The sequence below is a fragment of the Typopeltis vanoorti genome, chromosome 3 (assembly GCF_054136105.1).
Source record: "Typopeltis vanoorti isolate ZY-2024b chromosome 3, IOZ_Tvanoo_1.0, whole genome shotgun sequence".
Classification (NCBI taxonomy): Eukaryota; Metazoa; Arthropoda; class Arachnida; order Uropygi; family Thelyphonidae; genus Typopeltis; species Typopeltis vanoorti.
In genome coordinates, this window is record NC_143551.1 from 79,594,820 (window position 1) to 79,612,324 (window position 17,505).

At 35.6% G+C, this 17,505-nt stretch overlaps 1 protein-coding gene across 1 annotated transcript in view; it reads left to right on the plus strand.

Annotated features, from left to right (window-relative positions):
- Window positions 1–17,505, plus strand: part of LOC150108311 (plexin-B-like) — a 331,489-nt gene that overhangs the window by 136,951 nt on the left and 177,033 nt on the right. The window contains exons 13-15 of the mRNA XM_090390442.1: window positions 704–849; window positions 9,289–9,394; window positions 17,029–17,165. Coding sequence (XP_090246568.1) covers window positions 704–849; window positions 9,289–9,394; window positions 17,029–17,165 — 389 coding nt within the window. The remainder of the gene's footprint in view (window positions 1–703; window positions 850–9,288; window positions 9,395–17,028; window positions 17,166–17,505) is intronic.

Below are 17,505 nucleotides of genomic sequence, written 5' to 3' on the forward strand. Positions count from 1 at the left end.
GATCTCAAAAAATTTCAAAGTATTAGAGATTCTGTGAGAATTTTATTAATGAAGAAATGTAATAACTTTATGAGAGTATTAAAAATAATTATTCCTACCACAACAAAATGATAGATGTTTTCAATGTTAGCATTAAGGACCATATACATTGATCAAACACTGACCAAAAATTATGGTCATGTTACCAAAATTGACACATATTTCATAGATACATGTATATTGGAATAAAATCCTTCACATATGTTATCTTAAATATTTTCAAGGTTATTTCATTAATGATTTGTTTTGCAGTCTATGTGAAAGAGGAAACAGTGACTTCCTGGAGAATTTTTGATGCTGTTGTATGTCGTCTATTTTTTTCCAATATAGACAGTTTGTTCATCCTATAATATATATTTTAGGGAGAAAGAAAGAACTTGCTAACAATTGATACTGCAAATTAGAGAAAAATCTAGAAATATCATGCTGTGTGATCTTTTCCATGACATTTGAAAATATGAATTAAAATTTTTAATTTTTTAATCAAAACATTTATTTAAAAAAGTAATTTTAGCTATTTTTTTTTTGATAAACTTAGTATAGGATTTATAATTCATATTTTGTAAAGTGTGATTCTCATAAATAATTTTTTAAAGAGTATAATTATATATTAATAATTTTTGATATATTTTTAAGTCTCACATATCTGTGTATATTTTGGCAGATTCATCCTCTTAGTGGTCCTGTTGAAGGTGGTACTCTAGTTACTATTGAAGGAAGTAATTTAGGATCCAGTGAGGAAGAAATACAAGATAAAGTCACTATTGGCGGAATTGCTTGTGTTCCTATCGAATACAGCATTTCTGTTAGGTATTATACCTAAATGATAGTTTATCAGATATGTAAAAGATATAGTTAAACAATAAAATGATTCCTTTTCCATATAATTATGGAAAAGGAATTTCATTAACATTTGTTGAAAACCAATATTTGACACAGCAATTAAATATGAAAGGCCATTCTAACTACTGCATATTTATTAGTCTTGGCTACCTCTGTCAGTCTCATTTTAAAATGACATCATATTATTATTATTATTATTACATGACACCTCCAAGAAGTTAAGGAGATCATCATGGGAGAGCACTCTACACTACACAACCCACTATCTACACTACTTAATCCTTCATCTATACTCTACTTTACTATATACTGTACTGCCTACTACTACTAGTATTTCTGTCTGTTAATTGTGTGTGTTCTGTGGCTGATTCACCCTGCATGTGGGATTAAAAACAAAAAAAAAAATTCTAGGATGAAAAACCCTACTATTCTTCATATAAAATTGACTAACTTACCTTCAGCTGAAAAAGGCCACATAAAGATTTCTCTCATCATGACAGGAATCAAACTCAGATCTTTACCATTTGAAGAGCATATTATCCTGTTATTCTTCCAACTGTATTACATACAGACTGAACAATGTGAAGTGGATCAAATCTACGTGTTTGAAGATAAATGTAGTTTTATTACATAGGCTTGAATGGATAAAACTGCATTTGTTTAACATGGAATTACAACAATTTGCAACATTTTGGGCAATATTAATAACTTATAGGTGTAAACTCTAGAAATTGCATACAGAACAGGAAGGCAAAACTTGAATATGAATTGCATACAGTATACGATTCATACAGTTCATGCAATTCATGTTATAGTGACTACATCATCATTGTATCCCTTCACAGTGATATGATGATGACATACTGTAATATGACAGTTTCTTTTATAGTTTTCTGTTACTGTGCACCTAATCTCATGCATGTGACTCTCCTGTTTCCAACTATATTTTGCTGTCTTCAAATAATATAGTAACATGAATAATCAAACTCTCTGTCTTATCCTGTGAAGAACAAAACTGAACCTAGAACTAGTTCATCATTATGCTTCAGTTTCTCACATTTTCTTTTTTAAAATCACTTTTTTTTTTGAAAAATTGGGTCATCCCTGGAAGTCACAAAAAGAGGTGGTGAGTAAAACAGTAAGAAATGAGTTATTTGCATGGAGAGTGGTAGGAGCATGAAATGCATTGCCTGAGAGGGTGGTGAATGTGCAGACTATGGATGGTTTTAAGGAGCGGTATGATAGACTTTGTGTTGACCTCCCAATTTTTTTTTTATTACTAGAAATTTTATTATTATTATATTCCTCACTCCCATGGGGTCATAAGTCTCATTGGGAGTGAGGAAAATAATAACAAAAATTCTAATGAGTTCTTTCGATATGTGACAAGTAGAAGGAAAAATGACTATGAGAGGATGTTGCTAGTTGATGACACTGGCAGATTGGTAATAACCAATGTAGAGGATATAGTCGAATTATTCAATTATCAGTTTATCCATGTATTTCATCCTCATGAAGGCAACATCAGGAGAAGTTGGAATGTAGAATTTATGGTGGAGGAGGGACTGATGGTGAATGAGCAGAAAGTATATGAGGAATTAAGTAAACTTGATGTTAATAAGACAGTAGGATTTCACAGTGTATTGCCATGTGCCTTGAGGGAATGCCTTTTGGAATTAATAGCACCTTTGGTGCAACTACGTAGCATGAGTCTGTGACAGGGCAAGTCCCAAAGGAATGGATGGTGGGAAAAAATTATTCTACTTTACAAAGGGGGGGGGGATAAGATTACAAATCTAAGATTACAAATTATAGGCCGATCTGTGTGTCTGGGGTTGTGGTTTAGGAGAGTTGGTGAAGACTAGGATTCAGAAGTGGATTTATAATAGCAGTATTCTTTATGATGGTCAGCATGGGTTTGTTAGGAGAAGGTCATGTTTCAGCAATTTTCTTACATATTTCAACAAGGTGACAAACTCACTTGATAATGGAGATGCATATATGGTGGTGTATCTGGATATTTCAACGGCCTTTGGTAGACTGCCACATGACAAGCTGATAGCTAAACTGAAACATGTGGGATTAAATAACAGACTAGTGAGTTGTATAGCTGATTGGCTGTCAGACAGGTATAAGCAGGTTGCATATGGAGGAGCGGTATCCCAAAAGAGGAAGGTCACTGGTGGAGTGCTACAGGGATTTGTTTTGGGACCATTATTGTTTAACTTGCACATTAATGACATTGGGACTGACTTAACTGGAGATGTGCAGCTGTTCACCAGTGATGGAATGTTGGGAAGGGCTATGAGAAGTAGAGCAGACATTGTGGCCTTGCAGGAGGATCTAAAGAGACTGTGTGAATAGGCAAATGATCAGACCTCTCATTTTAATGTTACAAAGTGCAAAGTATTGAAATTTGGTAGGCATGGTTGGGATGCAAAGTATGCAATTAATGAAGAAATTTTGAAGCAGAGGAGATGAGAGAGATCCGGGAGTGATTGTCGACAGAGATTTGAAGTTTAGAGGTTACATTGCATCCACGCGGTTAGCCTAGTGGCTATGCACTTTGCAACCATATGCCTGGGGAAGGAGTGTCCTAGGTTCAATTCCCGTCGGTGACGTGAGGAGCGGAAGGATCTTCCTCAGCCATAGCCAAGTTAGCCAGTCTTGGGCGTGGACAGCAGGGTTTTTCCTCAGTTTATTCTGGGGTTTTTCATCCCGCAAAGCAGGCAAACTGGCCTTGAGAACTTAACACTACAGGCCATAGGATATACCGGGGCATAGGGCTGACCACCTTATCCTGTAACCGGATTGAGGTCCGATGATCAATGGACCCTCGACACCGCAAGGTAAAAGAGGGTATAAAGAAGATGAGATGAGATGAGATGAGGTTACATTGCTAAAATTTTAAGAATATCCCAACAGATTATGCCAATAATGAGGAGGACATTGACATGTGGAGGCAAATAGGTTATGGTTACTCTATATGAGGCTTTCATCAGACCACATAAATTACTGTGCATGTATTTGGTTGCCTGGTTTTCAGGAAGATGTATTGGAGAAGGTTTACTAAGTTAGTGTCAGGTCTATTGAATGTCAGGTATGAGGAGAGATCGAGGGAATGCAACTTATGGAGCCTTATAAATAGAAGAAGAAGAAGAGGGGATATAATTGAGATATATAAGTTGGTGATGGGATTATTACCAGATTAATGTGGAGAAGATATTTCATGGTTTGATGATCTTTTGGCATGAGAGTACAGACCTCCCATGATGAGTCTATTGAGTCCTTGGAGGTCAGTAATAATAATAATAATAATAATTATAATTATTATTATTATTAAGAGAGACCTCCAGGGAGTAAGAGATTCATCAAGGGAGGCCACATACTAAACACACCAGCTATCATACTTATTCTTGAATTCATTCACACTGCTTGCATCCAATGGCAATCCATTCCAATCACACACCATCCTATGAGAGAAAAATCTAGTCTTCACCCCTTCTTAGTGGCCTTCATTCTCAGCTTCCAAGGGTGCCTTCTTGTCCTTTCCTTACCCTCCATAAATTGAAAAATGTCATCAATTGAAATCCTGTATGATCCTTTCAGAAGTTTGTAAGTCTCAATCATATCTCCTATCTGCTAGTGTCTTCATACTTAGTATTCCACAATCCCGATATCATTCTTAACACTCTCCTTACTCTCCTTCGTACTCTTTCCAGTATATCAGAATCACAACAGAAACCAGGAGACCAGACCTGCGCACAATAGTCCAAATGAGGTCTTATCAAGGCCTTGGAGGCAAAAAAACATCCTTATCTTTACATGTGAACGCTCGTTTCAGCATTGCAATTATCTTTTGAGTTGTATTTGCAATCTTTGCCACATGACCCCTGAACTTCAACTTCCTATATATTAATACCCCAAGATCCCTAGCCTCATCAGTTTCTTCTAGCCTAATCCCATCAATATAATATGACATTGAATATCTAATCATGCCAAAGTGAATGACTGACATTTACTGACATCCATTTTCCATTTACATTTACTGACATTGAACTGACATCCATTTTCCCATGCCTATTCACAATTCCAGCCTATTCAAATCATTCTGCAAGTACTGCATATTAGCAGCATTCCTAATTACCCTACTATCTTTGCATCATCAGCAAATAGCTGTATGTCGCTTGTCAAATCTTTCCCAATATCATTAATGTACAGATTGAATAACAGTGGACCAAGTACTGATCCTTGTGGTACACCACTAGTTGCCTTAAATCTTGCAGACTATAATAATATGCCTTTCCTTCATTAGCTGGTCTTGTTTGTTTGCTATGAAAAGGCATTTGATTATCAAAACAAGATTGCACTTTAATAAATCCATGCTGAGACTTACAAATAACACTAGTCTCATCTGCCGAATTTTGTATACAATCTCTCACTAATTATTATCCTTAACTACAGAAGGAATACACGCTAGGGCCGTAGAGTGACAGCCATTCTACCACCACATCTATACATTAAACTGTCTTACTTTCTTTACACTTTTTGGGCACCTTACTGTAGCCAGACTTATTCAATAATGAGATCAGTGGCATGGTCAGTTCTCTTAAAACACAGTGAAAATCCATCCGGTCCCACTGTCTGATTGACATCTAGAGTATTTAGTATTTGAAACACATTCTCCTCATGCATTTCTAAACTTTGAACCTTCCCCATCCCCTAATCATAAAACCTAATTTTTTTAGGATGAAATACTCCAATAAAGTGATCATTAAGCAATTCCAGTATGTCATTTGCATTGATCATTCAACCCCCATTTTCATCTAATGTCATTCTTCCACAATCATTTCTCCTCTTGGGCCATATAATGAAAGAAGTCCTTAGGATTTTAATTGGATCACATGGCTGATTTTATCTTGTATTCTAGTTTTGTCTTATTTGCTATTCTTCTAGTCACTTTCATGCTCTGTCATATATTCCTCTTGCAACTGCTTTCCACCTCTGTTTTTACTTTTTCTATAACCTTTATTCATCTGCAATTCTTTGATTTCATTAGTCATCCACTTTGCATTGAATTTTTTTTTTCAAGTGAAAAAGATTTGTTAGTAATAAATTATTATTATTCTGAGAAGTCTGGACTCATCTTGGATACCCACACTAACCATTAGTCAACACCTGTCATATTGTTCCTTCAACTCCTTCAGCAAAAAATACTCATGACCAGAAGAAATCTAATACAGAATTTCCATGGTGTGACCCATTTTCAACCCTGTTCTTCAATATCTAAGTGATCCTTTGAACTGTTTTACTTATCTTTGCAATGTCATATGACTTCCAAATATCTAGCCTCATCAATTTTCTGCAGTCCAGTGCCATCAGTGTAATATGCAGCTTGTAATCTTTTCATCCCAAAGTGCCTAGCCCAACCTTCTGCCATGATAAAATTATATTTGTCCACCCAGTTAGTGTATTTACAATTGTCCTTTTGGATTTCTCTATCATATTGATTAATTATTATCCTCCCCAATTTTGCATCATCAGCAGCCAACTGAACAAATATGCTGTGATTCCCACTATGGAACCAATCCTTGTTTATTCTAGTTATTATCTAGAATAATAACTAGAATTGAATCTTAAATGTAAAATGATGGCAAATAAAGAAGAATGATTACAAATGAATGATGATAGTGGGAATTGTAGAAGTAGAATAAATATTTGAATTTATTGAGTAACCATTTTGTATTATTCAGGTGGAGATAATGGAGTTACTTTTGTGATAGGGACAAGTTCATCTACAACACCAGTTGTAGATGAACTGGTGTTTAGTATGTTAACAAATTACACATATAAATACAGGCACGAGGTTAGATGGGCTATTGTGGAACAACATCCTTTTTGATCCCATGTTGTTCTACATGTTATGAGAAAGAGCACTAAAATGGGGCAGTGTCCCTAACTGTGCTGTTCAAGTCTCAGCACTGGCAGGTTCCCAAGGGAGGGATCCTGAAGGAAGGCAAAATAATTCCATTACATAGAAGAGACTTCAGGAGAGAGAGAGAAAGGTAGCAAATTATAAATGGATCACTATCTCAGGATGGTGGTAAAAGATATTGGAAAGTTGGTTAAGGACAGAATTCAGGAATGACTGGATAGAAATATGCTACTCAGCGGAGGAAAATACAGCCTTGTGAAGTTGTAGATCTTGCCTTAGTAATTTGCTTTCTAATAAAGGGACATTTGGATTTGATAAAGGAAATGGCTATACTATGCTGGACTTAAACATTTGATGGGATACTGCACATAATCTTTAATGTAAACCAGAGCAACCAGGAATGGCTAAGAAGCTGCTGGTTGATAGTCAGACAAACATGAAAGAGTAGTATTTGGTAGAGTTGAATCAAAGAGACCAATAATTAAGTTTAATGGAATAAATATAGCACAGAGAAACCTCCAACCTCTTTCTCAACCAGGGTTCTCTTAGAGCTGAACTCTCCTTTATTCACCAGACCTCTCTGTCCAATGGCTACAGTGCTGAAAAGATTAACATAATAGTTGTTCATTTCATTCCTCCCCTCACATCCATCTCAGCATACAGATTACAGTAATGCTATTACTGTTGCCTACTTCCAGATACCTCATAGAAAATTGCCAGAACTTGAAAGAAATATAATCTCTGCACTGTTTCCAAACCCCCCATAGGCTGGCTGCCATTATTTGCTCTCCTGAGGACCTGCTTCCTCCTCTCTCTTTGTTCCAGGTGTTTATAAATATAGGTTTATTATTATTATTATTATTATTATTACGTGACACCTCCAAGGAGTCCAAAGACTCATCGAAGGAGGACACCTACTCTACAACTCTCCATCTCCAACAACTACAATGAAACGCAACTACCATCATCATCTACGCCAACGCCATTTACCACCCACCACCACCACTATTTTCACAGCCAATCACAAACATTTATGCCCACGATGGGATTTAAACTTGCAGCCTTTTGGCTGGGGAGCAGATATGCTAACCACTCGGTCAACCAGGCCGGCATTTATTTTGACTTCCCAAGATTTGGGAAACATTAATTCTTAGGCCTTCCACCCAACAGCCAAAGTCAGCCAACAGCATCCATAGAGGGCACCCTTCATAGGATTCTAGGTTTCTAATCAAACTTCTTGCACTTACTATTTTTTATTTTTTTGTGTGTTATTACAATTTTAATATTGTATCCCTAATGATGTCTCTATAACAGAGTCAAAATATAGGTTCCATTAAACCTGTGTTTATAATTATTTCTTTGTGCTGCATTCATTCCATTAAACCTAATTATGAATTGAATGTCAACTATTACTAAGTCTTAATACTTGTTTGAATCAAAGAGTAGACAGGTGACCAGTGGTCTGTTATAGAATTCTGTATTCTGCTGCCATTCAGTTTATATGTTAATGATATAATGAATGATTTGATGGGTCATATTCAGTTTCTATGGATGGTGCTTAAACAGGAGAAGATAATAAAGTAATGTAGAGATCTTGCAACATGATTTATATAGACTAACATATTATTATTATTATTATTTTATTCCCATAATTGATACACAGTCAAAACAAGATATCTTTCAAGCAACAATTTGTTACTATTATTATTGTTGTGTGACCTTCTCTATGCAGTCCAAGGATTTATTATGAGAGACTATTCTACACTACATAACTCTACATGACCTACTGACTGGACAAAGGATGATGGCAACCAGTTCAGTATGGGAAAGTGTCAAGGTTATGCACTTTGGGATGATCACATGCTATGTATAACCTAAATGGTACTGGAATGCAAGAAATTGATGAGGCTGGGATTATATGGGATAATGGGACAGGGAATTGGTTTTCAGAAAACATATTGCATAAAGATGGAAAAATAGTTCAGAGGATCACTTTGACCATATCTGAACTGCTGTGCACATTAAATTGTTTTTTTAGGTTCTGAAAGGGTCAAAAGGAACCAGAAACAAGTGACCAAGATGGCAAATGGTGCATCTTACTAGTCACTTTCCAGTGACCAGTTTGTCAGTGAATGAATGAATTCAAGAAGAGGTCTGATGGGTGGATTAAATAGTGGCTAGTGTGGCCTTCCTGCACTGAGTCTTCAGACTGCATCGAATTGTTTGTGTTATAATAATAATAGTAAATAATAATCAAGAAGAAATTAAAAAAAAAAAAAAACTAAAAAGAAAGTGGTTTCGCTATATAAACACTTGCCAGTGATCTTATTTACATGTAATACTGTTGGCTTACTTTGTCTCCTAAACTTATTACCTCCAAAAACATTACAAATTTTTTATATTACTTTTGAATTATTTATATTGGTAATTTTAATTTTTATTATATTATTACCATGCTTTCATGATTACAGAGTTGTGTGTCGTACTGGAATTAGTGTAAATGGACCTATGGCTGCAGTAGTAATTATAGGAAACAGAGCTGGTGTTACTATAGCTCAAGAAAAATTTCATTATAAAGTAAATATTGTTTTCTCCTTTTTTTTTCCTGTAATGATTATATAAGCCACTGTTGTCATTATTATCATTATTTTAAAGTGAACATTAAATGCCATATAGTATTGTACTAACCAAAAATTTAACAGAAAATTGTTAGTTGAAAAGTTCAATTATTACCGAGTTTGTGATACTACTTATATTTATTGGGATTCTGTGATAATTAAATAGAAAGCCACCATCATTTCTAGGAATAAAGTAACTAAACAGTTATTTGAAGCAAAATATAGATTGCTGATTATCAGAACATACCTTTTCACCCAGTTTGATTTTTTTTAATGTACTCTTAGTAGTTATTTCTTAGAGTCATGAGATAAATAATGAATCAAATGACCAGAGCAGTAGTGTTCACTGCATAGCCTGCAGCCTTCACTTATCTTTCCTTCAATTTAAATAAGAGAGAGGGGGGGGGAGGAGAAAAAGAATGATGAAAAAAATTTCAATAAAAAAGCAACATAAATAATATATGAATTATATGCAAAATATGAGTACTATATGCATATATTGTAAAGAATAATAATAAGAAACTTATTATTATTCTTTACAGTCAGCTTATTAGCTCTTTATACTTAAATAAGAAACTTATTATCATAAAAATGGAGATGTTTAATAGAAAAAAACAGAAATATGCAGTTAAAAAAAGTAAAATGAAATGCACTGTGGCATTTTTTTAAAAATGAGACAAAAATTTGTGGAAAATATTTTTGAGGGTATCCTAATTAGACTTTACTTTACTAGGGGTGCATTAAAAATAATCTCCAAGTGCCCATTTTTCTGTTTCTCTGCTGTCAAATTCAAAGTATTCTCTTGCAACTTTTCAGCATTCAGGCTGCTGAGGAAATTTTTTAATATTAACCACATATGTAAGATACTACAAAACCTGTAGCACGATGCCATGAATAGTTAGAATAAAGAAGAGAACCTGTTGATACATTTTCTAGGCAACCAGAAGTTATCCTTGGGAATGAAATGGGGTAATAAGACATTGGTTCAGTATATTTTCAAAAAACTCAGTGCCCTTTTTTGTGGATGCTACTTCTTAGCTGGACAAATGTTAAATCTGCTCAACTTTAGAATACATTCTCACATTTGAGAATAGCCTTTTCTGACACAAATGCATTCATAGTCTCCTTAAGTGGTTATGAACATGCTGTGTTTGTGTCAGGAAAGTCTACAGGTATAAGTTATCACAAGAGATTTGATCTTGTTTAGAAATCACATTATTATCAAAAGTGGGATCTTTCTTCTCTGAAATAAGACAAAACTGCATTTTACTAGCATTGAAGTTAACAAGATTGTCCTTAAACAATAAATTACACAATAACCACACTAATTAACTTTAATGAAATGCATACAGATATTTCATACTGAAAATAGCAGTACATCATCAGTGCATAGAAACAAGCAAATCAAAGAAAGGGGAATACAAGGTACATATGAGGGTTGCCTGAAAAGTTTGGTAAATTTTCAATAGATGGCAACACAATTCGTTCATTCATACTAGTATTGGCACGTATCATCTTTTTCACGATAAATTATACCCCTGACAAAATTTTAGCCATGTGCGATATGTAGTTCTCGTTTGGCAAACATTTAAATTGACTGTGTTCGCATTTTTCATAAAAATGGAGAAAAATTAATTTCGTGCAGTGATAAAACACTTTTATTTGAAGAAGTGGACTGTGCAGATCAAAACTAAGTTAGATGCAGTTCATGGGGACTCTGCACCAGCATTAAAGACTATTTATTTTTGGTTAAATGAATTTAAACGTGGTCATAAGTCTATCAAAGATGAAATGCACTCCGGATGCCTGACTGAGGTCTACGAAGGAAATGATTGACAAAATCCATGGTATCGTTATGGAAGACTGCTGGGTGAAAGTACATGAGATTGCTGAGATTGTAGGCATCTCAACTGAACAGGTGTGTAATATCTTGCACGAAAATTTTCACATGAAAAAGCTGCGTGTGTGTGTGTGTGATGGGTGCCACGATTGTTGACTGTCTATCATGCGAAAAGACATTTCAGTGCAGTGTTTGGCAATGTTTAATCTCAATTTGCAGGATTTTTTGCATTGATTCATGACTGTAGATGAAAATTGGATCTACCACTACACACCTGAGCCCAAACAGCAGTCAAAGCAATGGACAGTGCTTGGTGAAAGAGCACCGAAAAAAGCAGAGACCGTTTTGTCAGCTGGAAGGTGATGGCCACTGTTTTTTGGGATTCCCAAGAAATTATCATGATAGACTATTTGGAAAAGGGTAAGACAATAACAGGAATCTATCATTTGATGCTCTTTCATCAAAACAATGCACCGTCCCACACATTGGCCGTTGAAATGGTACAATTGCGCAAATTGAGATTCGAATTGGTTCCACATCTGCCGTATTCTCTGGACTTGGCCCCAGTGACTTTTTGTTCCCAAACTTAAAAATTTTGGTCAGTGGGAAAAAAACTGAGAAATAAAGATGATTTTTTTCCAAAAAAATATGTTTAACTTATTTTTTTACCAAACTTTTCAAACAACCCTCGTAAAGCAGTCAGTGGTTTACCAATTAAAAACGTTGCTGCGTGCTAGAAATAAATATTTATAAATAATATTATTAAAAACTATTTTTGATGGTTACATAAAATAAGAATCTCCAAAATGTTTGGGAGAGAGAGAGAGAGAGAGAGAGAGACAATCATTCCGATTTAGGTTTGGCTAATGTAAAAGGGCTTCACAACTTTCTTTGAAAAGGCGTTCATATTTAAACCTGATTCTATGGAGAAGACAAGCTTCATCCCACTGGATACTGTATTTAGTGTTAATACTATGTTGTGCCAGACTAGACTTAGGCTTCATGTATTCAGTATAATATTGATGATCATTAATTCTTTTTTGTATTTTAGGACCTTAATTCATCAAGTACATTAATTCTTAATGTGCTTGATGATATCCTTGTCACAAAGTCAAAACTTCTCTGTCTTTATGCATGAATCTGAACAAAACAAGATAAGGGTGATCTTATGGATGGCTTTAATTATGGTAATATTGATTTGAATGAAGAGATAGCATTAGGAATTAAGGAGAATGAATTTCTTGAGCGCTTGAAGGGAAAACTTTTAGGCAATAATGCAACAGAGGGCACACAAGGATTCAGTATTAGATCTTGTCTTATCATCAGATGATGCGGTTATGAATGGAGTGGATTATTATAAGCTACTCCATGGAGTCCTTAGACTTATCATGGAAGGTCCTAAACATCATGTCAAGAACTTTCTAACATTTGCTCAGTATCTATCATATTTTGCTTTGAACACATTCACAGTCATGGCAACCACAACAGACTCTGGCAACCTATTCCACTCATTCACCACTCTCAAAGCAAAAAATCTACTTCAAACATCCTTGCTAACTACACTTTTGCTCAGTTTCCAGGATGGCCCCTAGCTCTTTCACCACCAGACTTGTTCTGAAAAATTTCCTCTGAATTAATTTTGTAAAAACCCTTCAGTACTTTGTATGTCTCAATCATATCACCCCTTTTCTGCCTGTCAACCAGTTTCTGTAACTCACAAATCTTCAACCTATTCTCATAAGGTTCATTCCATAGACCTGCTCCCATTTCGGTTGCTTGCCTCTGGATCCTCTCCACCTCTTCCTCATCACCAAGAAACTCAGGTGACCAGATCTGCATGTAGTACTCAAAATGAAGTCTTATCAAGGCTCGATAAAGAGGAATAATAACTTGCTTGTCAAAGCAAATTATTATTCCTCTTTATCTCTCAGCTGTCACTGTATGATAAAACATGAGCAAGTTATTTGAAGCATGACCTGCCCTTCACAAAAAAACTTGTCCGCCCCATACAGCATTGCATTTCTGTCTATTCATTCCTGTATTTTGCTCTTGACCAACTTCTCCAGTACCTTGACAACTCCTGATAAGCTGATCGGTTGGTTATTTGCTACATCAGTCTTTCTATTTTCTATCCCAGAGCCGAGACTTAAATTGAACAATGTGGTCGAGAGCACTGACAATTCTCCAGCACCTTCACGTAAAACTCAAGCTTGTATACCATCTAATCCCATAGCTGTATTCACATTAATGTTCTGTAATATGCTCTGCACCTCCATTTCATTTACCTCAGTTCCTATATAAGCCTTTGCCTCTCTCGTTACTGCAATATCTCCTCCTGGATGATATATTTTTGCAAAGTATTCACTTAGTAATTCTACTATTTTGACTGATTTTCAGTTACCTGCCTATAGGTATTCATTAAAATCATTCTTCATTCATCATAAACATTCTTCCTTTAATTGCCGTATATTGAAAGAACTGTTTGGGATGATCTTTTGCCTGCACTGCTGATTTCCTTTCATACTTTGCTTTTGCCTTCCATACCACAATGGTTACCCTTCTGGCTTGTGCTTTGTACTACTCATATGCCTGCTGGTTACCTTTTTTCTTGAATTCCCTCCACATTTTTTTTTCTTTTTTTGCAGCTCTAGTTTTGGATGATATTCATTAATTTAACTCCCACTTGATTTACTCTCCTGACTCTAGGTATGCAATCTACCATTACTTCCCTCAAATACTCCTTTACCACTTCCCATGCACTATCAACATCAGTTTCACATGCAGTTTCACATGCCATGGCACTGATCCAAATAATCCCCTAAGCTTGTCATACTTACTAGCCCTGTAATTCCACATATATCCCCCCCCCCCTCTTAACTGAAAATTCCACACATTTAACCACATCCCAAGTCAAGACCATATGATCACTCTTACCAGTTGGTGGCAATGTGGTCATATTAGTTGTAGACGAATTCTCAGATGCAGTTACTAGATTAAGCACCAGTGGTACACATTCTTACACTCAACTGCAATCTTCCCATTGGTGAGAGTCACCATGAGGTGGTTACCTGGATTGTAATATGAAAGCTTCTATAAGGAAAGAATATATGTGGGACTACAAGGCTGGTGATTATAAAAACTTAGAAGAAAAATTGGAGTGCTGTAACATGGAAAGAAGAATTGGGTGGAATGGAAACAGATGCTGGCTGACCACCAATCAAGAGATATTTTATTATTATTATTATTATTACATCCTCCATGAAGTCGGCAGACTCATCATGGGAAGTTCATTCAACTGACAACATATTTTTCATATTGAATCTCAAAATCCTTAACACTCCTTGCATTAATAACACATTCTGATAATGCACTCCATTTACCGACACTTCTCAATTTTAAAATATCTACTCCTCACACTCTTACATAACTTCCAGGAATGACCTCTGGTTTTCCCTTATGGTCTTCTACTCTTTTTATAATCTAATCTAGATTAATTCAATAAAATCCTCTCACTAACTTAAATATTTCATATACCTCTTTTCCTCCTATCCACCAAACTCTGCAATCCACATTTTTTCAACCTCTCTCTCTCTCTCTCTCTCAATAGCCAGCAGTCCAAAGTCATGATATTGTCTTAGTCACTTGCCTCTGGATTCTCCCCAATGTCTCTACATCACACTGAAAACCAGATTTGAGCATAATAGTCCAAGTGTGGTCTGATCAGCTTTATACAGTGGCACAACCACTTCCTTATCCCTACATTTTAGAGTACTTTTTATGATGTGCAGCCTTTGCAAAATATGTCCTCTAAACTTCAGTCTATTGTCAACCATCAATCCCAAATCTCTAATCTCATTCACTTCCTGCAGTACAGCACCATTGATATAGTACACAGCCTTGTATTTCTGCATTTCAAAATGCAACATCTTGCACTTATTGATATTAAAACTACAACCCCGCTCTTTTTTCCAAGTGAGAAGTCTATTCAAATCTTTCTGAGGGCAATTAACATCAGCAGTGCTACTTATGATTCTTCCCAACTTTGCATCATCAGCAAACAACTGAAGATCCCCAGTCAGTCCACATGATATATTGTTTACAAACAAGTTAAACAGCAGGAGCCCAAGAACAGAACCCTGGGGCACACCACTGGTTAACCTTCTTTTTGAGACGCTGCTTATCATACACAACCTGCTGATATTGTTCAGAAAGCCAATTCAGAACCGATATGCTATCTATTCCCATCCTCTGAAGCTTGTACACCAACTTATCATGTGGTAATCTATCAAATGCTTTTGCAAAGTTCAAGAAAATCACTGCATTCAATTCTCCCTTATCTAACACATTTGTTACCTTATCATAAAATGCAAGTAAATTACTACAACAGTACATACCCTTTACAAATCCATGCTGACCATCATAAAGATTGCTATGTCTATCAACCCAATCATGTATTATATTCCTAACCAATCTCTCCCACACCTTGACCACAACTGTAGTTATACAGACTGGTCTACAATTGGAGACTTCTGTCCTAGAACAATGCTTGCAGAATGGTACTATTTTGCCTTCTTTCCACTCCTTGGGAACTCTACCCACTGTAAGACTTTCATCAAATAACCAGGTCAAGGACATAGCCAACTGTGGTGCATTTCTTATGAATAGGTGGTGATATGTCATCCATTCTCACAGCCTTATTAACATCTAATCCAACAACACCTGATACACCTCTAATTCTTTCACTTCCAATTCTCCTAATACTTGCCTCCCTTCTATATATTGCACCACATCATTTACACCAGTATGACATATGCTGGTGAAGTGCTCATTCAATAATTCCACTATATCCTTTGCAGCTGTTAATCTGCTGCCATGACTATCCACCAGTGTCAACCTGTCATAATTATTCTTTCTCTTGCTTGTCATATAGCAGAAAAATTCTCTTTTGTTAACTTTTGGCCTGACCAGCCAATCTCCTCTTATATTGCACCTTTTCTTTCTTTGCCATGCTCATCAGCTCTTTCTAGCCTGCACTTCATGGATCTGATCACCACCAACTGTCTTGTACCTCCTCCATAGCATTTTCTTTTCCAGCACAATTTGCTTGATTTCACTGTTCATCCATTTCACTCCTACTCTATTTACTTGCTTAAATCTTGGTATGCAGTTATACATTGCTTTTGTCAGAATTTCCATTTTATAGGATATCAGTTGATGAAATTTTTCATTATATGGAAGGTAGGGAGGGAATAAGGAGGCATTTATAGAAGTTAAGTTTGTGTGTGGTTAAGAAAGGGATGAAGCTAGATTTTTCTCTCACAGAACTATGAGTGAGTGGAACAGTTTGCCTATCGAAGTGGTGAATGTATCTGGTGTGAATGAAAATAAGAGAAAGTATACCAGCTGGTATGGATGAAGTATAGCTTTCCCTGATTAGTCCTTGACTCCCTGATAGTCGAATGATGATAATAATTATTTGTATAGGCCAGAGTAATTGATTTATCTTTGCTTGCATACTTTTCATGGAAAAGTGAGAAGTAGTTATTCAAGAAGCTTGTGACAAGCTTCTTTGAATAACTATTTCACATCAGATGTGCATGTTTATATAGATAGTACCTACCATTTTGTTATTTTTGTGCAATTTTGTACATAAAAGAAAATCCTGTATTTTTATCATGACGATTCTTATGAAAATGATAGCAAATTATTAATAATTCTTTCTGAATAAGCAGCCCATAGTTTATTTCCTCTAGGCTGTAGAATTGCGTGGGATCTATCCTAGAATTGGACCGCAGGCTGGAGGAACTCGTCTCTATTTACGAGGTTCAAATTTAAATGTTGGAAGTCAAGTAGAAATTAATCTAGATGATCTGCCATGTCGGGTGGAAAGGTGAGTTTCCATAACATTCATAAATGTGACGTTATTGTAAAATATATATCTTATTGAGCTATTTTTGGTAATATGTTGACTATGATAGCATCCACAAGGGTAAAGAACAACTTTATTTACTTCTTTGTCCCATATTAGCAAGAATGAATATTAGGAGAATTAGTTTATACTGGTGAGCCTTTATTAAAACTGGACTAAAAATTGTCCATAAATATTTGGACATACTGGCTAATATAGCCAATGTCTAAGCTAGTATCCACTTTCCAGTGATGGAAGATCATATATTACTAAGAACTGTACCAATATTTTTGCAAAAGTTGAATGGATTATCATCTTAAAA